Genomic DNA, 27,125 nt, shown 5'->3' with positions numbered 1-27,125 from the left:
GATTAGAACGAAACGTAACCCACTTCCAGCGGTAGTAACCCCGATGAACCCTGCTCCGAGCAGCATAGTAGTGAAACCCCAGGAGTGGAAAATATCGTTCGACGGTACTGGAAGCGTGGCGGATTTTCTGTTTAAGCTAAATACCCTGTGCGAGCGTACACAATGCATTGACAACCCAATAATGGCTAGTTTCCACCTATTCCTTTCTGGGCGGGCCGAAGAGTGGTACTGGTTGTTTACGAAACAAAACCCAAACGCTACATATGGATTTTTGTGTTATTCCTTAAAGAGAGAGTTCGGTACTCTAAAAAGTGACCACGAGATCATGAAGGAGATCTCCATGCGTAAGCAGAAGCTGAGTGAGTGCTATGACGTGTTCCACACGGACATAGTCTCCTTAAACGCGCGCCTAAGAGGCCTAATGTCGAAGGTGCTACTGATTGACATCATAAAAAGGAACGTCAACAGTAGCCTTAAGCTGATGCCCTTCAACGCAGAAGTGAGGACCCTCCATGATCTACGCGATGTAGCACGCAGAGGAGAACAAGTGCTGAAAGAAAACAAGTTGTTGGGAGCCACTTATGCAGGACGCCACGTGAACGAAGCCCGTACGATAACCCCGGACATGAGGATGGAAGGCGAGGACTGCGAAGCTGATCCGCAGATAGAGGCGTTGGAGTATCGAAACCGCACTATTCAGGAATCCAATGCTGGAATTGTCAGGCAATGGGGCATTCCTATATTTACTGCGAGGAACCCATTAGGAATTCGTTTTGTTTTAAATGTGGGTATAAGGGAGTTCTTACTCCAAAATGCCAAGAGACCATCGCAGGCAGGGAAACCAGTACCCGGGCGAGAAGGCGGGGGAACCTCGTTCGGTGTCATAGCCCACATACCAGCCAGTGCTCGAGGCGTCGTCTCGTGCGCTGAACCAGAGGGTGGGTCTCTCGTAGGTACAGGGTTGCATGGTGGTGGTGGGCTCCCGAGGTGCAGTATTACCCTGGGGAAAGAATACCCAAATGTAATAATAACTTTCCCTGACAGTACGGATAATTCCAATAGTTCTGAATCCGATAGTCAAACGTCCTCATCCGCGATGGGCGAACCGACCAGAATTCTGCAACGCCAGCATAGGGATGGACGCATTTCTCACTTAATCTAGAAAAAAGGGAACATAGGTATGAACAAATAAGACATGCAATTTTTGAACAACAACCGGTATCCGAAAATATTTTGAAGTGCAGGAAAAGATATCACAGGAGACTACAGGAGCGTAGATTGCTGCAAACCACCACCTTAATGCTTACGGATGATGAAAGGCCTCTCGTGAAGGCAAAAATAAAAGATAGTTTTATTGTAGGGTTGTTGGACTTGGGAGCCAACGTCTCCATTTTGGGGAAGAATGGTGTAGAATTCCTAGAAGATAACGGCTTCGTTTATCAACCCCTACATGCGTTCATATACACCGCGGGTGGCAACAAGCAAAAAATCTTAGGCTCGATATCGTTGCCGGTCACCTTCAATAATACCACAAAGATTATTCGTTTTTTCCTTGTTCCTTCAATTCTCCAAGAAGCTTACTTCGGGGTTGATTTTTGGAGAGCATTTGCGTTAGCTCCCGAAATATTCCCAAGTGTAGAGTGCATAGAGGTTAGCAATGAAAAGGATGAAGAACTTAATTTCCACGATTTGTCACCACCCCGCAGAAGAGATTTACAGAAGGTCATAGAGGCGTTTCTTTCATTCGAAAAGTTAGGTCTGGGGCAAACGAAGTTAGTGGAGCATCACATTGACACCGGTGATGCTGTTCCTATAAAAAGCAAACATTTCCCTCTTTCGCCACCGAGGCAAGCCAAAGCTTTTAGCGAAATAGACAGGCTACTCGAATTAGGAGTTATAGAAGAATCGAACTCTCCGTGGTGTAGTCCTGTGGTACTGGTCCGGTAACTAAGAAAGACTCATACCCCCTGCCTCATATTAACGGCTTATTGAGCAGACTGAAAGATACGCACTTTATTAGTGGCGTTGATATGAAAGACGCGTTCTTTCAGATCAAATTGACGGAGTCCTCCAAGGAAAAAACAGCATTCGCGGTTCCGGGGAGGCCTCTGTACCACTTCAAGGTAATGCCCTTTGGTCTGTGCAATGGACCGCAGATTATGAGTAGGCTGATGGACAAGGCAATCCCTTCGCGTCTGCGGGAAAATGTCTTCGTCTACCTGGAGTTGCTGGCGGAAGTGGAAAAGTGTTTGACCGACGCAGGTCTGACAATAAACGTAAAGAAAGCAAATTTTGTTAGAAGAAAATCCGATACCTAGGGTACTTAATAGGAAGCGGGTGCTTGAAGGTGGATCCAGGGAAAATAGATGCGATGCGAAACTTTCCGATCCCTAAATCCCCTCGGCGGGTGCGTAGGTTTGCGGGCATGGCAAATTGGTACAGAGCGTTTATTACCAATTTTGCTGACTTGGCAGGTCCCTTGACCGACTGCCTCCGTAAGTCTTCAGGCCCTTTCAAACTTACTGCTGAAGCAATAGAGGCCTTCGAAAAACTTAAAGTAGCCCTTAGTTCCGCGCCTGTCTTGGCCCAACCCGATTTCTCCAAAGAGTTTGTAATCCAATGCGACGCTTACAAAATAGGTGTTGGTGAAGTGTTATTCCAGGTCGATGATGAAGGCGCTGAGCATCCAATCGCGTTCGTTTCGAAAAAGCTGAATAATGCTCACCGCAATTATACAGTAACCGAGCTGGAATGTCTCGTCGCCATAGTCAGCGTGAAGCGTTTCCGACCCTATGTTGAAGGATTACCGTTTCGGATTATCACGGACCACTCCGGTCTCATGTGGTTGATGACGCAAAAAGACTTGAGCGGGAGGTTGGCGAGGTGGTCGCTTCTGCTGCAAAGATACGACTTTAGAATGGAGCATCGCAAAGGCACCCTGAATGTAGTACCCGATGCGCTTTCGCGGTTTGATGCCGTTGAGTTGACTTTCACTACCACACCCGGGGCAATAGATTTAGTCTCTCCCGAATTTAGCAGTAACGAATATCTAGATTTGATTAGGACCGTCACCGAAAACGAGGAGTCTCTTCCGGACTTACGAGTGCTGGATGGTGTAATTTTCAAAAGAGTTAAATTTCGTAAGGGGGTGGAAGGGGAAGAAGACTCGCTATGGCGTTTGTGGTTGCCGAAAGGGTTGACTGAGGAAGCAGTGAGATTAGCACATGACGCCAACCGGAGTTACCATGGCGGGTGGGAGAAAACCTTGGAACGTGTTAGGCAAAAGTACTTCTAGCCACAGCAGGCTAAGGACGTCAGGGACTACGTCCAGCGTTGTGACACCTGCAAAGCTGTAAAACCCACTAATCAACAGTCGAGACCACCTATAGGGAGTACCGAAAGACCATTTCAGCGATTATATTGCGATTTTCTATGGCCTTATCCGAGATCTAATAAGAAAGCAATAAATTTCTTTTTATAGTATTGGACCATCTTTCAAAATACGTTTGGCTAAATCCCATGCAGAGAGCCACAAATGTTAACGTTACAAATTACTTCGCTTCAGAAATTTTTCCAGCTGTAGGGGTCCCTGAGTTTATTCATAGTGAAAATGGTAAACAATTTATCTCGAAGAAAATGAACCAATTTTTAGAAAATTATGGGGTGACACACGTGAGGACGGGGTTATATTCTCCTCAAGCGAATGCCTCAGAACAAGTCAATAGAGAAATTGTGTCTAAAATTAGAATTTTCCTGAAGGATAAACCCGACCATACTGATTGGGATAAACATATACCGAGATTTTATCAGTTTTGAGAAGCGACTTCCATACGGCGATTCAGTGCTCTCCATACTTTGCATTATATGGCCAAAATATGGTCCAACATGCCTCAGCGTACAATATTTTAGAGAAACTCGACAGCCTTAGGGAAGACCAGGTTACAATAGCAAATAGAGCCGACAAGCTGACTAATATTCGCGAGCAAATTTGTAGGAATTTAGATCTGGCAAAGGATAGGGGGATAAACACCTATAGCAAGCGCTCTAGGTAAGTCAACTACAAGGAAGGTCAGGAAGTTTTCAGGAAAAATTTTGCTTCGAGTAACTTCAGACAGGGCATTAACGCCAAATTCCTACCAAAATATCTTAAGTGTCGAGTGGACCTAAACGGGAAATTGATAGGTCGCTTCCATGATTCGGATATTCGTCCTCAATAAACCAACCAGAACGTCTTGCTAAATTTATAAATAGATTTTTTTTTACCTACCAATTATATCTTTTCTTTACCCTGTCTGGGGGTTTTGGCGGTCGGGGACATCTCGCCCAGTATCCTCCCCGAACAACGATTTCATAGGGTGTTCACACGCGTTCTCACAGGGAACTGTGAACAACCTGGCAGTCCAAACTTGGGTTGGACTAGCCTTACGGAGTTTGGACGAGTTCTCCTTTATCAAAATGTCTACACACATATATTTTTTTTGCCTTTCTGTGGGGGCGATAACCACTAGAACCATACGGAGTTTTGACGAGTTCTCCAGAACAAATGTCTAATTGCCGCAAAGCCTTTTAAACTAAGAACCAAAATTAATTCACTATTTGACTTAACTTTTTTTGATGGACCTTTGTTGCCCGGCTAGCTTCGCGGTAGAACTTTGAGACTCTTATCTTAGGGGTGAGCCGTGCCCCACGTTAACTGGCATCGGAGGTTCCTGGGAGGGGCTTCCCACAGGTGAAACGGTTTCCTGTTCGCTTCATCGTCAGGTCTTCAAAGCGAAGCAGGTTTGTTATGGCCCCCTTGGGAGATCACCCGTGGAACGTACTAGTTGGCTAGTGATAGGTGAAAAGGTCAGGATTCACCCCCACTCATGGTTGCCTGGAGTGGTTACACACTCCATCTATCAGCTGATTTTGTTTCTTCCATTTCACTGGTAAAAAGAGATGGCAAAAGCAAAACATAATCAACACATTGGTAATTACTGCGGCCGTGATGGTGAATATTGTTTTTTTTACAGCGCTTTAAGCTATTTCTATTGGCAAGTCCAGTTAATTCAGCGCACAATTCTCTCACGACGCAAAAGTTGCTCCCTCTGAATTCCATACGCCTATCGTCAACACGACGACTTTAAAATCGGAACATGGTATGCGTGACAGGGACATGAGCCAACATGTGGGTTGAACGAACCGATAAAAACATCGAAGTATCGATACGTGGATCTAGGTAGCGGAAGCATATACGGAAGCGGGCTTGCTGTTCTTCTTTTTCTGCTGAATCGGACACGAGAGAGGTTGGTTTTCTTTTGGTATTGCAGCTGTGGAGGGAAAAGTTCAACTAAGGTGCGATTGAGTGGTCAAGCTAATCACCTTTTTTTCGCGTATTTGGTCGGCATCCGTAACAACAATGAACGCCTCGAAGGATTGTGGTGAGAACGCCAAAACAATTACACAAATAAGTGGGAGATTTGACCTAGTCATGTACGGTGCGCTTCTATGGACATGGTGACCTGCACGAACGAGTGACGCCCACTACAATTTTTCCAGTTCTTGTGCGATCCCTCTTAATTGGGTATAAGCTGGGAAAAAAAACATTTTGCGAAACCCGGGCAAGGGCGACCGTATGCAGAAGATGTGTTCGAAGAGCATTTAACTAACTTTAACCGGCAACCAGATCATGCGAACCGATCATAAAAGAGTTCCTCCATAACATTGCTGTATTCGAGCTATCCGCTATCGAGCTAGTCGCTTCCCCGTCGCTTATGGAGGCCATGTCTGAAACCCAGGCGCCCAAAATCTACACGACCGCCCGAACAGTAGGTGCAATAGGGATCTGGGGCGTAGAACCAATCCTCCCGTTGGCTATCAAAATCGATGCGATGCAATTGTTGTTATAACACACTACCATTACAACGCGCCAACCACCATCACAAGTGCAACCACAACCACTTGGACAGCGCAACCACCACCAACAGCGCCTACCATTACAACGCGCCAACCACCATCGCAAGTGCAACCACAACCACTTAGACAGCGCAACCACCACCAACAGCGCCAACCACCATCTCAAGTGCAACCACAACCACTTAAACAGCGCAACCACCACCGTCATCGCACACCCCAAAACGGTGCCCACTCACCAACATTGCGCACCAAAACCGCGCACGACCACCACATTGCGCGCCAAAACGGCAACAACCAGCCGCCTCATAAGCTACCCCACCAATAGCGCCTACCATTACAAGGCGCCTACCACCATCGCAAGTGAAACCACAACCACTTAGACAGCGCAATCACCACCAACAGCGCCTACCATTACAACGTGCCAACCACCATCGCAAGTGCAACCACAACCACTTAGACAGCGCAACCACCACCGTCTTCGCACACCCCAAAACGGTGCCCGCTTGCCAACTTTGCGCGCCAAAACACCGCACGACCACCACATTGCGCGCCAAAACGGCAACAACCAGCCGCCTCATAAGCTACCCCACCAATAGCCACCCCCAATATTTAACAACCACCATCGTCGCGCGTGAAAACCGCGCACCACCACCACTACTAATAGCGCCAACACCTCGCGCGCATACCACCAGAAACGACAACAACAATACCGGCAACAACACTCCACACCGGCAAGACAATTACAGCCGGGCCGCCACCCATAGGCCTGCGGCAAAACACGGCTACATCAACAGGAACCACAGCTAATGGGTGAGTCCGTTCAAACCCCCTACCTACCCCAATAGGGAGAGTTAAATATAAATATAATTATATAGGTGTATGAGCATGCACGTACTTAGAAACACACATGTATAAATGATGATAAGTACATACATGCTTATATACCTGTGCTAAGTATTATATATGTGTAAGCACACGCATTCCTAGAAATACACAGGTATAAGCAATAATAAATACATACCTGCATATATACTTGTATCAAATACAAGTATATTTGTGTATAATCATGTACATACTCAGAAATACACATTTATAGAGAAAATAAGTACATACCTGCTTATATACTTATACTAGGTTTAGTTATATATGTGTATGGGCATATACGTACTTATAAATACCCATGTATAAGTAATGATAAATACATACATGCATGTATACTTGTATCAAATATAATTATACATGTCGTTGATGCATATGCAATACCACCTATCTACCAACTGCAAAACCATTTATCTGACGGCAAGCAAATTTTACAGGAGATGTAAAAAACGAGTTTTCTTTTAATCTTATTTATAAAGTTGGGACTGAAATCTTTTTTCTACTTTTAATAGGTGCAACTTACCTCAGTAAACCAGTATTGAACTGAAGTTTATCATAAATGTGTGTTTCTGTAAGTTTTATTTTTTATAGACGGTTTTGCAAATAAATTTTCCTCTTATTTTTACACGTAAATATTTCCAACCCGCATATCGAATAAAAACAAAACTATTTCTTTTTATCTTTTTTATAATTAACTTTACAGACATAAATCTTAGTATCTATTGTTTGTAAGGTAAATTGTCATAAAAGTAGTGACAGTCTGAAGGAATTACATGTTTCAGTTCTTGTAAGTGCTGGTATTTAGATTTTTGTATTGGTATACGAGACAAATAAAGAGCGTGAGGAGTGTTTTTATTCCATTTACGTTTAGGTCGGTGTGGAAGCTCTAGAAAGGTGCTTTCGAAAGACAACTTATAATTGATTGATGCATCGGAAGAGTATTTCAAGACACGTAAATCGAAAACGACTTTATCCCCTTTTTTGCGACCTGGGCGTATGGATTCATATAATTGATATTCTTTATTATCATAGTCTTTAAAAAATGTGTAGTCCAACTCTCTTGCGATATATGGAAACGGATTGCGTCTGGATTCCTGTGTTGTCGAAATATATTGGCTAGGTAAATATATTTGCCGATTCTTCAATTTCCGCTCAATTACAGAGTGAACCGAATCTACCTCCATCTGTGTATGCCCCTTTACTAAAAATTTTTGAGTTATGTCAACATTGTATTCAATGGCAAGCCTAAGGAGTGCATTGGCGACAACAGAATTTCGATTCTGATATGTGCAACCATCGGAATAAATCACCACAGGTTTTACATCTTTACGAAGTATTGATGATATATAGTCCATATAAAAGTTGGCAAACGTTGAAGACTTTAAGTCGGCTGCGGTTTCATCAAACCAATAGCAAACAACTTCTTTAGTAACTAAGTTGTAAGCTGTGAAGTTATGCACAGCAAGCTTAGTTTTATAATAAGCAGCGCTGGCGTTTAATTTTGGGCATAGTTTAACAGCCTGTAGGTCAACGGTAATTAAATGAATTTCTCCAGAATTGGCAAGAATGGTATCATTCTTTTTTTCTAATCGTGCTGAATTTTTGAGGTCGATGTGACATTTTTATTCCACTTCGGATATATTTCCGGTCTTAAAAGCAATGCAAGTATTGCACTCATCTTTTTTAGGTTTAAAAAGAGATATATTTTCTTCGGAGAAGATATTATCAAAATAACATCTTGAGACTACGGGTAGAGAAAGTTCGAGAGCGTTATTCTTATAAAGAGAGTACAACTGTGATTTTGTTTCAATAACTGGCTCTAAATAGAGTTTGCTTGATGTTGACCTGCAGTAATGTGACGGGAGCTTTGGCAAAGATGCCAAAAAATTTTTTACAAGTTTTTTTTTGGAATTTTTCGTGGAATTGCGTTTCTTTTTAGAGCTGCACGAAACCTGTGTATTAGTGAGCCACGAACGTACAGTCCATGCCTTTAGTCCTAAGGTCGATAAAAACATATTTTTGCAAACCCTTCGCCTTTCGGTACCATCTTTGAGAAAATATGCGAAAGAATTTGATTTCTTTAATTTGCTGCGCTTAGTTGCTTTTGTATTTTGAACGTGAACCAGCGAGCAAACATATTTTTGTTTTTGTTGCCAATTAATGTTTTTCCAAAAGTTTGCAAAAATGTGTTTTCTTTGCTGCTCACTAAACCTTTTACAATCAAATGTTTTACTCTTTTTGCAAGCTTTAGCACAAATTGACTTATTAAGCACTCTCTTCATTCGTGGCACATCTTGGACTATTTTGTTTTGTACTTTGCGAAACCCTATGTACTCTTCTCCAAGCATTCTTTTCTTTTTGTTGATCTCTCTTTTCCAATTGTCTGTGTTCCGTTTTCGTCTTTTATTTTTGTTTTCTTCCAAAATTTTTATTTCTGGAAGGTGTTGATTGCTGGGGGAAGTATGAATATCACAGTCACATTTGATAGAATCGTTGCTGTGTTTTTTTGATTCCGCCGCATTGTTATCTGTGTCGCTCTTCGCTCTTGCCGTAGCTGGAAGAAACACATACAACATTTCTTTACATGTAACCAAATAGCAAATAGGCTAGAATATAAGAGGGTCCAGCGCAATTCAGCACCTCACGGGTAAGGAATTCGCCGCATAGTGTATTTCTTATGGAGGTGGAGGAATTTTCTTACAACGCGTTGAATTCCTTACCCGCGACCTTCTGAATTGCGTAGGTTCCTCTTATGTATATTCTGGCCTCTTCGTAAATAGTTTTGGTTTTGGTTATATCTTTCTTAACAGGAGAATTGAACATACTGGGAAAATTGAAAAATTCTTCATCATTCTCTATTGAGATGCGCATCCCATGCGTGTACGGCGACAATTCCAACTCTGAATAGGAAGTTCCAGGAGAACTTGGTGGAGTCGCCCAAGCATCTAAATTTATATTTTAATGTACATACATGAAAACACGTTGATATTATATATGTATATAAAGCACAATATTTCTTTTTTTGTTACCTTTCAAAAACTTGTCCATAATTATATCAGATCCTTCATTTGAAGCCATTTCTGGCATGTATGTACATATATTATATTCACAAAAAGTTAAAATTTGAAGAAATTTGAAAAGCAAAGAACACAAAGAAATTAGCCCACTCCCTGTCCGTAGTATTGACACTTGGTTGATCAACTTGCTGAGCAGAACTAAATGATGGTTGGTTTTGCAAATAAAATTTGACTACACACTTTACATGCGGTTTTGCATTTACCGTTTTTTTATGGAATTTTCTGTTGGAATACGAAATTTTTTATTTTTATATATGAAACTCGATGCCTGGAATGCAGGGTTACCAAATCTCATTTTTGCCACTTTCGTCAGTTGGGAGGTTTTGCAATTGGTAGATAGGTGGTATTGCATATGCATCAACGATGTGTAAAGTATATGCATTCTTGGAAGTACACATGTTTAACCGATGATAAATACATACTTGTATCGAATATAGTTATATATGTATAAGCATAACGGACTTAGAAATACACATGGGTAACCAATGATAGATACATGCATGTGTACATAAATTAAATTGTAAGACCTTTCGCGCGCATTAAATGTTCTATTAGCGTTTTTTTTTTGAACCTACATTCGAACAAGTTTTGCATTAACCTATTAGCAGAGGTTTAAGTAATATTTTTGTACTGAAGTTCTATATATATTTTAAAGAAATCACGACGTTGGCCAGTGTTCCTTCGTATTATAAGTGTAACACTTTACCTATATAGTTATATATTTATAAAGTCAACACCCATTTGAAAGTGATTGTTCTGCGCTACTTCGGGCCTACAAATTGTTACGTAGTTGGTAATATTTTGTAAGCTTAAAACAAAACGAATTAATAAGCACCGACAAAGTGAATTTATATCGGTGTCAGGTTACATGGTTCGGTTTTATTCACTTTTAACATAAACCTGTCCTTTTTTGCCAGCCATTCAATTATGAAGCTCAAATTTCTACTTAATTAATAGTAACTAAATCTATGGCAAATATTAACAACTTCGCTTAAGCCCACAAAATATTATACAAGACATTATGAAATATATCCAACAAACACTTAGATAGGCCTTGGTAATAATAACATGTTTAGTATAAATATGCCAAGACATTAATTCTGTAGGATTATTATAGGTACATAAGTTGTTCCACAAATACATATAGACTCAATCTGAATGAACACACAAAAAAAAAGAGAGACCCATAATCAATTTAAAACATGGTAGCACGAAATAAATCAAACGAATAATTATATATTTATTATAATTGCTCGTTCTCGACATGAAATATTTCGTAGCATTCATATCCAAAACATGTATGAAACTTATTTCAGTTATATAACAGAAAACTAGAAATAAAACTGTACCTAGATTGAAGGTAGTAAAGGGAGGGAGAGGAAAATATATGGAATTAAAATTACTATTAAACTAAATAACAGTAAATATAAATACAATACAATAAAGTTAAACTAAATATACAATAACCACTTATATACGGATTAAATTATAATAAAATCAGCTGTAATAAAATAAAAAAAATAATTAATAAAATAAATAATTAAAATAATAGTAAGATAATAAAGATTATAAACAGTGGTAATACAAATAAGATACAACAAAATACAATAAAATTTAACTAAATGTTCAAAAACCCATAAAACTACAATAGAGTAAAATAAAATAAAATGAATAAAGGTAGGATAGGATAAGGTTAGAAAATAATAAATATACCTTACTACATACTACATTTTTGGTAATACATAAGATTGGAAAATTTCTTTTTTGCTTCAGGGTTCCCTTATCATATTTTTAATAAGCCTTAGTATAGGTTTAGTTATATTGCATTTGCTGTCGTATATACACGTAATCGTGGCAATTAGTCAAGGTTTATACCAGATCGTTTGTAAGGAATATTGTCTTACAAAATCAATATCAAGACAGATTAAACAATTTTCATGGGTTACACCTGTCTTTTTATTATTAACCTTTTTCCTTAGACACAATTTTTTTTTCTGATTAAGTCCTTTTTCTCACCTATAAAGACGTGAGGAAGATATAGAACCGAATCAACTATCGATGATGAAACAAGTTCTTTCTCTTTTGATCTTGATTTCGTAAGATTGACCGTTAGTTAGTTTCGATCTTAGAGGTTTATCTGATATTGATTAATAATTATAAATATGTTTTCGCTGATTTTTTTTTTGTAATGAATTGAATAAACTTGTTATTAAAATGGGAATGCTGATGTCTCCGCTCATTGAGAAGGCACTAGGTAACGCAGGTAAGGGGCCACCGAAATATAGGTGCGTCGGTGGCCATGGTTTTGAGGGTAGGACAAGCACCGGGCGTCGCAGCAACACCCGCGGCGGCCCTATGTATATTCGGCCCTTTTCTCTTTTTTTTATTTTCAGCCTCTTTGTTTTTCCCCCTTTTTCAGCTTCTTTGGTTTTCAGTAATAGTAACCGGTCATTTCCGGTTCGGTTCAAATTTTTTTTGCGTTAAATTTCTTTGAATATCTTTTTTTTTAAATTTAAAATTTTGAATGTTTTAACGGTCTGTCCGTGACCTCCGGTTCGGCTGGATGTTGTTTTAGTCCATTTGAGAGTTTTGAATTAATTCTGCGCTTTTTGTCAGTTTTTTTTTAAAGGCATGATATGACCTTTTTTCTGTTCATGGCGCAGGACAGCAAGGTTGGAAAGAACCCAGCCCAGCCGACATGACTAGCCACTGTGCACCACCAGATCATGCCGACTGCCTTCCTTGCTGATCCATTGTAAATGCGTTTCCATAACAGTTCCAATAGAAAGAAATTTCCACCTTTTCTAATCGCTAATAACTTTTCTGATAATTTTCTTTCCACTGTTGCTCATTGTTGCCTGTCGGCTACACTCCCCTTTTTATAATAGTATCCATACAAAATAAAAAATTTTGAAATAAAAAAATAAAAAAATCGACTTTTTATTCACGAATCTATCCGATTTAATTGAAATAAAATTATTGATGAGTTATAGAGGGTTAAACCATGCCACAAATACGATATATTTTCCATATAAATTTGTATGGTATTAGGCAATTAAAAAAAGCTAAGAGTACTAATGCTTAACAAAGCCAGTTTAACTGTTTAAGGTCCAAAAATGTCGCAAGGAGTACCAAAAGAAGCATTTTAAGTTTTGAGGTAAATAAGCTTTGTGCAAAAAGCAATTCCGCATTATGTTAAGGTTCTTGCATTTTTCAAATAAAAAATGTATAGTTTTTCTACCGTGATTTAAAATGAATGTCATGTTATTACTTTATGGCCTGAATAATTTGTTTTCAGACTTATAGCTTAAATTTATGGGTTAATGAGAGGAAAAAATATGTTAGATATTGAATGCCCTATTGCATTTGTCTGTAAATGCTACCAAGTACAGTGGGTATGCTGTCAAAAAATTTTCATAAAAAACAAAGTCAACAGAGCCACCCTTTTGATCCGAAATGGATGCAGCGTTGTTGTTGTATTTCATGTTAAATTTCTATCCGTATCTGGATCACGCTTTATTGGAACGCAACTAATGTCCTAGACTTTTACCCTCCTTTTTGTGCTATCTGGGCTGGATTCACTAATACCTATATTTTCTCCGTATTGTTCCTGTATTTTCTCTTATATTTTTTCTCGTCCTCCCTCCTAATACGGTTTCAGTACTGGTGTAGGGATGTAAACTTTATTTCAAAAAACTAACGAAATACAAGGGGGTATTGTGCGTTGCACTCACCGGCGTCATCCCAAATCGTCGACTCGTAGGTGTTTTTGCACCCTCCCCTCGTCATGTAGGGGCGGAGCCTCCTCGTGGTGGCACCTGGTAACGCTTCGGCGGCTAATTCGAGCGGTGACCTTTCTTCCCACCCTCTCTTAACACTATCTTTCTTTCTTTTCCTCTTTTTCTCTCCCTTCCTCCTTAATGGGCTAGATCAAGGTGTTATACGACCCATAAATAGCCCAGTCGCTAACGGAGTGCATCGAATACCGGGCGGGTGGGTAGGCCGAGAGAATCCAGCCCGGGTATTCCGAAGGCCGGTACCTCTCGTAGCCAACAGCATGGCTGCCACTCAGCGTCAAGCGTCTGGCGGTTTGGCTGCTGGGGTATCCAGGGATTTGGGGTGGTGGCTCTAGGGTCAAGGGACTAAAAAAGCCCAGTCACCAAGACAAGCACTGGGCTGACCGGATCCTGCGCAGGAATGCCTCCTCGCCGATAATGGAAGGGGGAAGTTTCTGCGGAGGACTGTGCGAAGGAGCAGCGTGACCTTGCTTGGGCGAGACAAATGTTGCCAGACTTCAGGCTGGACTGGGTCGAGAGTGATGAAGCCTCGAAACGCCAGCGGTCTATGGATGAATCCAACCCTACCGCACCGAAAATGGCCAAGACGCAGGGAGGCTGGATGCGGTCTTTCGCCCAAATAGCCAAGGATCGGCAGATCATTGGCATTATAGGCGAGAGCAGCGAAGATGGCAGGATCCCGAAACAGCAGTGGAAGTGGATTGAGGCAGCGCTCGATACTGTGGCCGTTAAGGTCAAAAAAGGCAACCCTGGTCCACCGCCTTCTTATACCGATGCAGGGTGGTTCCAGGGCAATATCGAACTAATTGCCTGTGACGACGCCAGGTATATAGGTGAGGTATATCCGGGCGCGCGCCTCAAGGTAGTGGAGGCGCGTGATAACCCCCCAGGACCAAGGGCGAGCGCTAGCGTCGAAGCGTTGAAAAGGCAGGATTTCAGGGTAAGCTACGGATTCAAGAATATAAGTCTTAAGGTTTATAAGGCTGACGTCGAAGCCTTGGTAAACCTTAAGTCTCGTACGGTTGTGGTTGAACCCCCCCAGTGAAGACGAGATGGAGGTAGACGAGAGCGAAAAAGCTGGTGGCTACGCTTCCTCAGGCTCGGGCGGAAGCTTGGCTCTCAGAGGGTTGTACTCTGAGGGTCAGCTTCTGGAGGATGGCGATTCGGACGCGACGCTCACGGAGGAGAGCACAAACAAACCGCGATTTGGGTCCTCCCAAATAAACCTGCATCACTGCAAAGCAGCATCAGCTGCACTCCTACTGCACCTGTCATCAGGTGCGGTAGACATCGTACTAGTCCAGGAACCGTGGATCACTGCTAATAGGATCTGTGGCCTGCGGACACCAGCGTATAAACTTTATAGCGCTTAGGAAAAGGGTAATCCTCGCACATGTATATTGGCTAAGTCTATTCTTAATGTTTTTCTTCTACCCAATTTTAGCGACGAGGATCTGACAGCGTTTAACGTCGAGGTGCTAGGGAGGAGCTTTAAACTTGCTTCCTTCTACCTAGCGCACGATCACCAAGACTCATTACCACCGCTTCCCAAGGCAGTCGGTTCTATGTACCGGAGCGACTCGGGATTTTTCCCGACTAAGGACTGTCATTTCAGGGTAACCCAATTTAATTTGGTGCGCTCCTCCCACAAATTGTCATCCCCCAGCAGCTCCTTGAAGCGGGACTGCTCCATATTCTCTTGCTCCGGGAAGGTATCGAACCCAATCCGGGACCGTCTCCTGACCCCGGTGCTGAGAAATGGTTTTGCTGCATCTGTCGGAAAAGAATTTTTTAGGACGATCATGGTAGTGTGTCTCGTGTAAGGGCTGCTTGCATCGGACAGGTTGTTCTGGGCTAGATCCCAAAACCAGACGTCCACGTAACTTCTATAAATCTTTTGTTGCTCCTTGCTCTTCACGCCCTAGGACGTCCCGTAGTCTGCGCCTTAGCGCTCCCCATTGCCTTCCAGCAGCCCCGCTGCTCAGCAAGCCACAACAAGTACCCGCTGTTGCTCGCGCCCTACGGCGCCACCAACTCACACGGCTGCTCCCACTCATACCTACAATCTCCTTAGTAGAGTCGGGAGCAATGCCGAGCATTAGCCCCTGCCCTCGTCTTCTTCCCCCCTCCGCATTGCTGCGATTCAAGAGACTAAACTCACAGCAAGATCTGCTCTGCAGACCTGTTCTGGGTATAATGTCCACAGAAAAGATCGCGAGAGCGGAAATGGTGGCGGCCTCGCGTTTATCATACACCACTCTGTGCAATATCATATATTTGATCCCGACATCGGCCGCGGGGACAGTGTCTTAGAACGTCAAGGCTTATCTGTCCGGTCAGGCGATACAAACCTAGTCACCTGTTGCCCAAGTGGATACCGCCCTAATATCAGCGCCTTACTCACTGGCAACAATCGCATTATCTTAGGCGATTTCAATGCCCATCTCGATCTATGGCATTCAAACTTGCGGGGGAACAGTAGGGGTGAGATGTTGGCGGATCAAATAGAAGAAACGACGTTCTGAACAATAAACGGAGACGCCCCACACGTATTTCATTTCATTTCATTTCATTTTCATTTCATTTTTTATTCATTTTCTTTCAAAACAGCATATATGTTACAATAGCGACTTAAATTAAATTAACCATAATTACAGAAAGAAAAGTAAGGCATTCTGTAAAAATATATGTATTTTAGTATCGAATGCCATCTCCGAATAAAATTGAATTCAAAAACATGTAAAATAGTGCGTGGGGTGAAGTTTGATTAAAAATAATGAGTAATAAAATATATTAATACAATATGTACATATACTTTTTTAAGTGCTATGGTTCAGCAAAATTTTGATGTCTTCGTGTGATTTCTCTAGTAGAAAAGATTTAACCTTTCCCAAAAACTCATTCAGATTTCTAGTGACACGTATACATGCAGGCAACGCATTAAAAGCTTTACAAGAAACGATAGTAAAGAAGTTGTTGAAGCTGGTTGTTCGAGAGGTCGGGACATACACAAGTCCATATGAGTTTTGCCTCAAGTTATAACTATCCGATACCAGGCTATGTAAATACCCACAGCGAATGAAAAATATCTTTAACGTTTTATAGTAGTACATATGCTTAACAGGAAGAACTTTCAGATCCCTAAACAACTCCATAGAGTGGTGAAAACGATCAACATTACATATTTTTCTTATGACCCATTTTTGAATAGTTAGAAGCTGCTGGATTTTATTACCTGCAGCGCCACCCCAACAGGTTATACCATATTGGAGCTTGGAGTGGACTAAAGCGTAGTAAATAGTTTTAAGTGTTTCGTTTGAACAAACTTTTCTTAAATTGTAAAAATAACGAACGGAAGATCGCAAGTAGGACTTCAAACGAGAAATATGCGTAGACCAACTCAAGTTTTGGTCAACAATAACACCAAGATATTGGAAGTCGCTTACTTTTTCAATAGTGAAGCACTTATCGGAACAAGTTACTTCAGCTTTAAACGATGCACAGAACAGAAAATTATTTAGTACGAAACGTTTGCAGTCAGTAGCATGGAATACAATGGCTATGTCAGGTGAGGATTTTGGATGCAAATTGAAATACATCAACTTCGTTTTCTTGCTGACACAGAGCTTATGTGCTGCAAACCACACTCTTAGCAAATGCACATCGTTATTGATTCCTGCTACTAAATCCAGATAGGTCGATGAGCCATAGGCGATAGCAAGGTCGTCAGCGAAGGCTGTTACTTTTCCATACAATGGCAGCGAGAATATTGAATTAAGGTAAATCAAAAATAGAATAGGACCTAAGACAGATCCTTGAGGTACACCTAAGCTAATTGTAACTGGGTTACTTATACTACTTCCAACTTTTACTTTTTGAATTCTTCCTGACAAATAAGATTTAAACCAATTATATATAAAACCACGGAAGCCCGCAAAATACAATTTGTCTAATAAAATTTGATGATCAACCATGTCAAATGCTTTAGTGATATCAACGAACAGTCCAGCACAATTCTTTTTATTGTCTAGTTCCCTATATATGTGAGAACAAAAGTCCAGCAGGGCATCTTCTGTTGACCGCCCATATCTGAACCCGAATTGCATTGAGCTGAAATAGTTATTATTGTCAAGAAATGATAGGATTCGACCTTTAACCAGTTTTTCAAAAATTTTTGAAATTGAAGACAGTAATGAAATAGGCCTGTAGTTATTTATATCCGTTTTGTCACCCTTTTTAAATAAAGGAATGGCAATAGCGCATTTTAAGTCTAAAGGAAATGATCCACCTAAAATACTCATATTAAACAAATGCGTTAGGATATCAACTAAATTTAGTGCCACATATTTAAGAGTCTGATTCGAAATTCCATCACAACCACATGATCTAGAGTTATTCAGAGAATTAATTGTTTTTAAAACTTCAATGCCAGTAAATGGCTCGAAAAAAAAACTATTTCCCGAATTCGAGAACTCAGGTATCAGAGCGGAGGATTCGAAAACAGGTGATTGCCCTATTGATAGAAAGTGATCATTGAAAAGGTTTGCCACTATTGGAGGATCAGAAAAGCTCACGCTACCATCACATAAAACAATTGATGTATTATTAGCTTTACAACTGCGATTCAGAAGACCGTTAATAATATTCCATTCCTTCTTTGGATTGCCATAGGAAGACCTAAACTTATTTCGATAGAAATTATCACGCTCCACGTGTACTTCTTTTTTCAGTTCTCTACATAATTTCATATACCTGCTGCGAAGATTTGCGTTTGATGGGTGGTTTTTACACTTTTTTCCAAGCTTGTTTTTTAGATGAATTTTTTTGAGCAACTTTTTGCTAATCCATGGTTTTAACTTATAATCAGATCTGCGAGGGATAAAAGAAAAGCTAGCAGACTTAATGTGTCTGTTAAAAATGTTCAGAAAAATATTAAATGCCTTGGATACGTCTTTTTCAGAGTAACATTCATCCCATGACTCAAATCGCAATAGTTCGTTTAGAGCGTCAAAATTTATTTGTGTTAAACAAGAACTAACCTTTTTATTATTGTTTTTTGCACAGGCCTTGCTTAGTAGTACACCAGTCATAGTGTGATCTGTTATTCCGACATCAAGATTTAGGCTACGCAAACTACTGAGAAAATGATTACTAACACGACAGAAAACGTGATCCAAGCAGCTTCCAGACATACTACGAGTTGGTTCATTTAAATACGATGTTAAGCCATGACCAGCCATTAGATTTAGGAAACTATCTATGGTAGGATTAGCGTTAAGAATATCTAAATTAAAGTCACCTAAGATGACAATATTGGCTGAATTTTCACTACGGAGAAGATTTGAGAACTCTTCCACAAATATCTGAACAGGTATCGCATGTAGCCTGTAAACACATATAAAAGTAAAGACTGCACCGGAAATACTTATTGAAACCTTTAGGATGTCAGCACTTGTGAGATTGCATTCAAAATAATCACACTCATACATATCCCGAACAAAAACTCCAACACCACCTGCAGAATAACTGTCATTAGTGTTCGCGAAAAAATTATAACCAGGTATAGTGAAATCATGAATTTCGTGGGAGTATATCCAGATTTCAGACAAAAGTATTACGTCGGGATAGTTTTTAAACATCTCTAGATTGCATAACAATAAATCAAAATTTTGCCGAAGACTACGTATGTTTTGATGAATAGCAACAAACGAATCCGTAGAATTATACATCAAATCAAGATCATTAATAGGGCTGATTATAGCGAGGTTGTTTATATATAAAATATTTGAGAAAGCCATTTGAAATATGCAAGTATTAAATAATAATTAGAAAACTACGTTACTTTTGACAAATCGTCAAAAGTACTAAGAATAACAACGTCGCTATTATCAGTCTTTTTCATCATTATTCTACCATGATTTATCCACAGGTACTTATAATTTTGTGCTTTTTTTGTTTTCTTCGCTACTGTAAGCAGCGCTCTGTTGTAGCTAGTGAGACTATCGTTTATGTAAATATTGGTGCTTTTCTGTCCATCACCAAAAAGCTGAGAAGTTAATTTCCCCTTTTCTCTCCGTTTTTGGGACATAACTTTACTCTTCAACTCAGTAGAGGCAAAATGAATACGGAGCACGTTTGTTTGCTTGAATTTTTTGATGTAGCACTTGCTTATCTCTTCTGGAGAAACAGATAAGTTCAAAGCAGCGCCTAAAATTTGCTTTGTGCATTCATTCGCATTATCACTTGTTAGCGCTGGTACACCAATAATATCGACTGCACTGCTTAGTAGTTGTTGTTCACGCCAATTTAATACACTTTCAAGCCTCGATACTCTCTCGCTCAGTTTGTGATTTTCCTCTTTGAGTTGTTTCACCGTGCTTAGAAACTCGGTATTCACTTTCTTTAGACTCACAATTTCGTCATAAAGCAACTGCAAAGTTATTTCCTTTGTATTTATGTCGCCATCAATATGTATTTGCTGTGACGGCTGGATTGATTCCGTTTCGTATGCGTTTGTGTTGTTGTTATTTACGATATTGCTTCGTTCACTTGCACTTGAACGTATATTGTCACGGTTATTGCTGGGTATCTTGTGTGTTTGCTGTTTTTGGCTGCTGTTGGTGGTTATTTTTGGTTTGCTAAGTGCTGTTGTTGCCGATTTTGTGGTCGCACCGCTCGATCCGGACGCAGCAGATGCGTCCGCTATATCACCCGAACAGAGCCCAGATGCAGCACCAGGTAATGGCTGTTGATGTAGCGATTTACGGCGCAGAACAATGCACGGCTCACATCTATGCTTTACATTGTTCAATTTCATAAAATCGAGATCAGCGGCTGTGACTTTGGCACAAGAAGCATGAAAAAAGCCACCACAATCTACACACGCGACTTTAGCCACCTTCGTGCGGTCGATTTTGGTGTTACAAGCTGAACATTGCATTTTGTTAGTGTTCAAAAAGAAAGAAAACGAAATAAAACGTATAACAAATGCGCGCACCCCACGACACAGTGTAAACACGTCCACTCACATCAAACGATTCTTGAATACTTTTTATGGTAGGAAGCTGTCACAGTTCGCCGGATATTTCAATCGTGAGCGCAGAACTCATAAACTGCGTCAACTGGCAGCCGATGGTAAAATTGGCATCCAACCACCTGCCTATACTTATTTCGCTGCAGCGTACAGCCGACTTCATCGTCACAGAAAAACGCACTTTCATAAACTTTAAAAACGGAAAGTGGGACGAATACAAATCTTTTACAGACAACCTCTTTGCTGGCCACCATATCCCGACTGATGCCCGCCAAGGGGAGCGTGCTTTCCGTAAGGTCATTGAATCCGCCTCGGCTCGCTTCATTCCCGCCGGTAGAATTCCAGAAATTCGGCCCACTTCCCGGCGGAGGCCGCAATTTTAGCGAGAGAACGTGACCTTATAAGATAGCTTGATCCCGGCGACCCCCAAATAAGGGATATAAACCAACGCTTGTTGATGAACACAAGCGGGCGAAATGGGAGGAGCACCTAAGCGGTTGTAACTTCTCTGCCGGTGTAGGTAAACTTTGGTCCACCCTTAAGTCTCTATCGAATCCGTCTAGGCACAATGACAAAGTTGCCATCGCCTTTGGCGATAAAGTGCTGTTGGATGCGAAAAAATGCGCGAGCGCTTTCTGCCGGCAATATATAAAGCATTCTATGGTCGACAAAGATAGACGGAGGGCCAACAGACACGCACATAAACATACATTCAGCGCGTCACCAATTACCATCACCGCCAAAGAGGTTGAGGATGCCATCGGTGCTTCCCAAGGTAGTCGGTTTTATGTACCGGAGCGACTCGAGATTTTTCCCGACCTAGGACTGTCATTTCAGTGTAACCCCATTTAATTTGTTGCGTCCCTCCCACAAATTGTCATCCTCCCAGCAGCTCCTTGCAGCGGGACTACTCCATATTCTCTTGCTCCGGGAAGGTATCGAATCCAATCCGGGCCCGTTTCCTGACCCCGGTCCTTAGAAATGGTTTTGCTGCATCTGCCGGAAAAGAATCTTTTTATGACGGTCATACTCTGTTCAGTGTGTCTCGTGTAAGGGATGTTTGCATCGGACAGGTTATTCTGGGCTTGATCCCAAAACCCGACGTCCACGTAACTTTTATAAATATTTTGTGGCTCCTTGCTGTTCACGTCCAAGGGTGTCCCGTAGTCTACGCCTTAGCGCCCCCCACTACCTTCCAGCAGCCCAGCTGCTCAGCAAGCCACAACTAGTACCCGCTGCTGCTCGCGCCCTTCGGCGCCAACACCTCAAACAGCTGCTACCACTCATAACTACTATCTTCGTAGCAGAGTCGGTAGCAATGCTGAGCATCAGCCCCTGCCCCTGTCTTTCCCCCCCTCTTTTCCGACAGCAATCGTGTAGGTCAGGGAAACAGACTCTTAGTCCCTAACCCCGTTTGCATCGTTTGCCAGCACAGAATATATATGTTTGCGACATCCGCCCAATGCAGCTCCGCGACGGCCCCCCCGACGGGTTTCATTGCGCCATGTTGCCAGGTCGCAAACCCCAATTTACCGGGTACCCCAATGCTTGCCCAAGGACGCCCAGTCCCAGGGCCAAACAGCAGTTGCGTCCTGGCCTTCCTCAACCCAGGCGTAGTCACCCGTCACTTACTCCCAGAGTGGCGACGTCTCCCCCTATGCACTTCAGAATTCTGTAGTTAAACTGTAATGGACTAACTGGGAAGATCACGGAGATAGTGGATTTCATGAAGCGGCACAACATCCGCATTGCTGCGATTCAAGAGACTAAACTCACAGCAAGATCTGCACTGCAAACCTGTTCTGGGTATAATGTCCACAGAAAAGATCGCATGAGCGGAAATGGAGGCGGCCTGGCGTTTATCATACACCACTCTGTGCAATATCATATATTTGATCCTGGCATCGACCGCAGGGACAATGTCTTAGAACGTCAAGGCCTATCTGTCCGGTTAGGCGATGCAAACCTAGAAATCATCAACATCTACATCCCTCCTGCCATCTGTTGCCCCAGTGGATACCGCCCTAATATTAACGCCTTACTCACTGGCAACACTCGCATTATATTAGGCGACTTTAATGCCCATCACGATCTATGGCATTCAAACTTGCGGGCGGACAGTAGGGGTGAGATGTTGGCGGATCAAATAGAAGAAATTACGTTCTGCACAATAAACGGAGACGCCCCCACACGTATGATAGGAAGCTGTCACAGTATTCTTTTCTTCATATATTTTTTCTTCATATATCGTAGATTAAAATAACCAGGATTAATGAAAAGAATACTTAAAAATCAGAAATCAATACTTAGAATCAGAAAAGAATACTTAAAAATAATTTTCTTAAATTTTTTTGTTATATAAATAAAATTGAAAAAAAAAAATTTTTATTTTTGAAAATTTTTTTTCAATTAAATAAAAAAAATATAAAAAAAATCGGCCCACTCCGGGATTAGTCGGGATGATTGCAGAATTGATTTAAGTTTTTTATGAGAAAAAAAAAATGGCGTAATTCGAAAAATCTCGAAAAACTGAAAAATTTAAAAAAAACTTTAAAAATTTTTTTGTATTTTTTCCGAAAAGTACATTTAAAAACAAATTAAAAAAAAAAGATCCCAAACGGCCAATTTTTGAAAAAGTTATAGCATTTTGAAAACAAAAACGGTGTTTTTTTTAAAATTCATAACTTTTTTTTGAGTTGGATAAAAAAATTTGAAAAAATTCTGAAAAACGTCTTTCGTAAGCTAGAAAAAGAAGAAAAACTTTCAGCCAATTCTAAAGGGGTCGGGTTCAAAATTGGTCGAAATGGGATGGAATACCCCATATACTTTACACATGTATAATTATATTTGATACAAGTATACATGCATGAATGTATTTATCATTACTTATACATGTGTATTTATAAGTACGTATATGCCCATACACATATGTATATAGCTATACCTAGTACAAGTATATAAGCAGGTATGTACTCATTTCCTCTATAAATATGTATTTCTAAGTATGTACTTGATTAAACACAAATATACTTGTATTTTTTTTTTTTTTATTTATTATTGCGTATTTCTATACTGTGTATTTCTAGGAACGCGTATGCTTACACATATATAATTATACTTAGTACAAGTATATAAGCATGTATGTACTTATCATCATTTATACATGTGTGTTTCTAAGTACGTGCATGCTCATACACCTATATAATTATATTTATATTTAACTCTCCCTGTTGGGGTGGGTAGGGGGTTGGAACGGACTCACCTATTAGGTGTGGTTCCTGTTGATGTAGCCGTGTTTTGCCGCAGGCCTATGGTTGGCGGCCCGGCTGTAATTGTCTTGCCGGTGTGGAGTGTTGTTGCCGGTATTATTGTTGTGGTATCTGGTGGTATGCGCGCGTGGTGTTGGCGCTATTAGTAGTGGTGGTGGTGCGCGGTTTTGACGCGCGATGATGGTGGTTGTTAAATATTGGTGGTGACTATTGGTGGGGTAGCTTATGAGGCGGCTGGTTGTTGCCGTTTTGGCGCGCAATGTGGTGGTCGTGCGCGGTTTTGGCGCGCAATGTTGGTGAGTGGGCACCGTTTTGAGGTGTGCGATGACGGTGGTGGTTGTGCTGTCTAATTGGTTGTGTTGCACTTGCGATGGTTGTTGGTGCGTTGTAATGTTAGGCGCTGTTGGTGGTGGTTGCGCTGTCTAAGTGGTTGTGGTTGCACTTGTGATGGTGGTTGGCGCGTTGTAATGGTAGTGCGTTATAACAACAATTGCATCCCATCGATTTTGATAGCCAACGGGAGGATTGGTTCTACGCCCCATATCCCTATTGCTCCTACTCTTAGGGTGGTAGTGTAGATTTTGGGCGCCTGGGTTTCAGACATGGCCTCCATAAGCGACGGAAAAGCGGCTTGATAGCTCGAATACAGCAATGTAATGGAGGAACTCTTTTTATGATCGGTTCGCATGATCTGGTTGCCGGTTAAAGTTAGTTAAATGCTCTTCGAACACATCTTCTGTTTATAACCAATTAAGGGGGATCGCACAAGAACTGGAAAAATTGAAGTGAGCGTCACTCGTTCGTGCAGGTCACCATGTCCATGGAAGCGCACCATCCATTACTAGGTTAAATCTCCCACTTATTTGTGGAATCGTTTTGGCGTTCTCACCACAATCCTTCGAGGCGTTGATTGTTGTTACGGATGCCGACCAAATACGCGAAAAAAAGGTGATTAGCTTGACCACTCAATCGTACCTTAGTTGAACTTTTCCCTCCACAGCTGCAATACCAAAAGAAAACCAACCTCTCTCGTGTCTGATCCAGCAGAAAAAGAAAAAAAGCAAGCCCGCTTCCATATATGCTTCCGCTATCTAGATCCGCGGATCGATACTTCGATGTTTTTATCGGTTCGTTCAACCCACATGTTGGCTCATGTCCCTGTCACGCATACCATGTTCCGATTTTAAAGTCGTCGTGTTGACGATAGGCGTATGGAATTCAGAGGGAGCAACTTTTGCGTCGTGAGAGAATTGTGCGCTGAGTTCACTGGACTTGCCAATAGAAATAGCTTAAAGTTCTGTAAAAAAACAATATTCACCATCACGGCCGCAGTAATTACCAATGTGTTGATTATGTTTTGCTTTTGCCATCTCTTTTTACCAGTGAAATGGAAGAAACAAAATCAGCTGATAGGATAAAATTCTCGGCGATGCCACCTGCACTATTTTAGTACGGAGAGTGTGTAACCACTCCAGGCTACCATGAGTGGGGGTGATCTCCCAAGGGGGCCATAATAGAACTTTTGCGTATGCTTCGTTCAAGGAGTCCGCAACGGGACGTATTTTAAAGATTCTGTCAACGTCAGGGTGGCTCCTTGAAAGATATTTGCTATTGTCATTGAAATGAAGATTTTGCCGTATCTTTTCAAATTTGTTACACGACATAACCTGTGGAATAAAAGTTGTGCCTAGGATGCAACTCCAATGGTTGTTTACCCTGGGTAGCTGGACAAGTGACATACGATATATGACACCAATAAACTGTCGGATTTCTATCTCAGATACTCTAAGATTATTGTTTACATCTTTCTGTGCCAAATAGGGGGTTGTCTCATCCAAATTTTTTTTTATAAGTTCTGGTCGAAATAAGTAAAGAAAGAACTGAATGGGAGTCTCAAGCTCAAAGATATCAGATGTCAATGAATCGTTTTCAGTAAACGATAGCTGCTCTGAGCTCAGCTCTTAACTCATTTTCTTCCAAAGTAACGGTAGATTTTCAGTTTTTTGTCGCTTTTATGGAGGAGCTGAAGTACTTGTGATCTCTGACCGAAATGGGGCGACCTCTGCCGCTTCTTCATGAATGAAGTTACGGTCGTCATCGTTCACGTACTGTACTAATTCATCCACATCAAATTCGCCTTCAAAAGAGTCTTCATTCAGGTCTCCGAAATCCGAGATCAAATCTGGGTCGAAATCAGGGTCAGCCAAACTGTCATCATCAAAGTCGAGACCATCTTCACTTGCGTAATCATCATGGATGGCGCAGGCGATCTCGCTGTAAGTGAGAGATCGTAGTCGATGAGACATCCTAAAAAAAATAATAAGTAAAGCAGTCACGGTTTTCATGCAAGATATTTCATCTTTTCACATAATGTAGCCTACAAGACACAAACACTAAACACCACCCACTGACAAAATACTGAGGATATATCTAAAACAAATAGTGTCAATAAACTCTGAACTCTTACCTTATATATTTTTACAAAAAATATCCGCAAAAACAATTTTTTTTAATATTATTTATATTTAGCACTTGCACAGTGTACGAAATTTTCCACTTCACTGACAATATCACTTACTTTGAAAAGGCTAACGGTACACACTACAGTCTAGAATGCTTAACAAAACGAAAAAATAATTTCTGGGTGAATTTAGGAAGGTTAAATGGTATGTTGCCTGTGGTCTACAGTATGTTACAGAGGGGTAAGCGTAAACGTACATATATGTAAAAAAACGCAGCTATTGTGTACTAAATAATGGTGATATCTTCTCCTTCAAATGACTGGCGGGATGTTAAAGATGGCTATTTTTTAGCGTTTTGTCCAGAAAACTAAACCATCAAATCGCGGGTAAATAATTCACCAGTGGGGAAATTTGGCATGAAATTCGTCAATCCCAGCGCTAGAAAAATTTTATTTTGATATAATAACCACAATTTAACTATTCCATAGCGGAATGATACAAGGTGGCAGCATGGTGACATAGGTACCTACAAACATAAATACAAATTCCATGTACTTTGTTTTTATAAATTCGATGGACAAATGTCAAAATCGTACTGCGCCGGAAGTTGATGTATCAAATCAAATAAAAAAGTTTATAATCAGCTGTTCCATGCTGCCACCTTTTATCGTTGTGCCATGAACTATTCTTTTACGTTTTCAATCACTTTTTTG

General features: G+C 41.0%; 1 protein-coding gene across 1 annotated transcript; it reads right to left on the bottom strand.

Annotated features, from left to right (window-relative positions):
• Positions 1-7,493: 7,493 nt before the first annotated feature.
• LOC137248504 (uncharacterized) lies at positions 7,494-10,064 on the bottom strand. Its single transcript, XM_067779456.1, has 4 exons — positions 9,804-10,064; positions 9,600-9,719; positions 8,406-9,328; positions 7,494-8,294 (listed from the first exon to the last, which is right to left on the bottom strand). Exons 1-4 carry the CDS (start codon positions 9,859-9,861, stop codon positions 7,494-7,496), a joined length of 1,902 nt encoding a protein of 633 aa, XP_067635557.1. The 5' UTR covers positions 9,862-10,064.
• Positions 10,065-27,125: the final 17,061 nt, after the last annotated feature.

This window comes from Eurosta solidaginis, chromosome 4, assembly GCF_040869045.1.
Source record: "Eurosta solidaginis isolate ZX-2024a chromosome 4, ASM4086904v1, whole genome shotgun sequence".
Classification (NCBI taxonomy): Eukaryota; Metazoa; Arthropoda; class Insecta; order Diptera; family Tephritidae; genus Eurosta; species Eurosta solidaginis.
Note: the sequence above shows the minus strand (reverse complement) of the source record. Positions and strands in the feature narration are given on the sequence as shown.

Bases quoted from the DNA above. Each gene is read 5' to 3' on its own strand.
- LOC137248504 (XM_067779456.1), bottom strand. From the start codon at position 9,861: ATGCCAGAAATGGCTTCAAATGAAGGATCTGATATAATTATGGACAAG. The intron at 9,329-9,599 runs GTATGTTCAATT...TGTTTCTTCCAG, and splicing joins AGAATTTTTCAATTTTCCCA to CTACGGCAAGAGCGAAGAGC. The intron at 8,295-8,405 runs GTGGAATAAAAA...GTTGACCTACAG, and splicing joins AGACCGGAAATATATCCGAA to GCTGTTAAACTATGCCCAAA.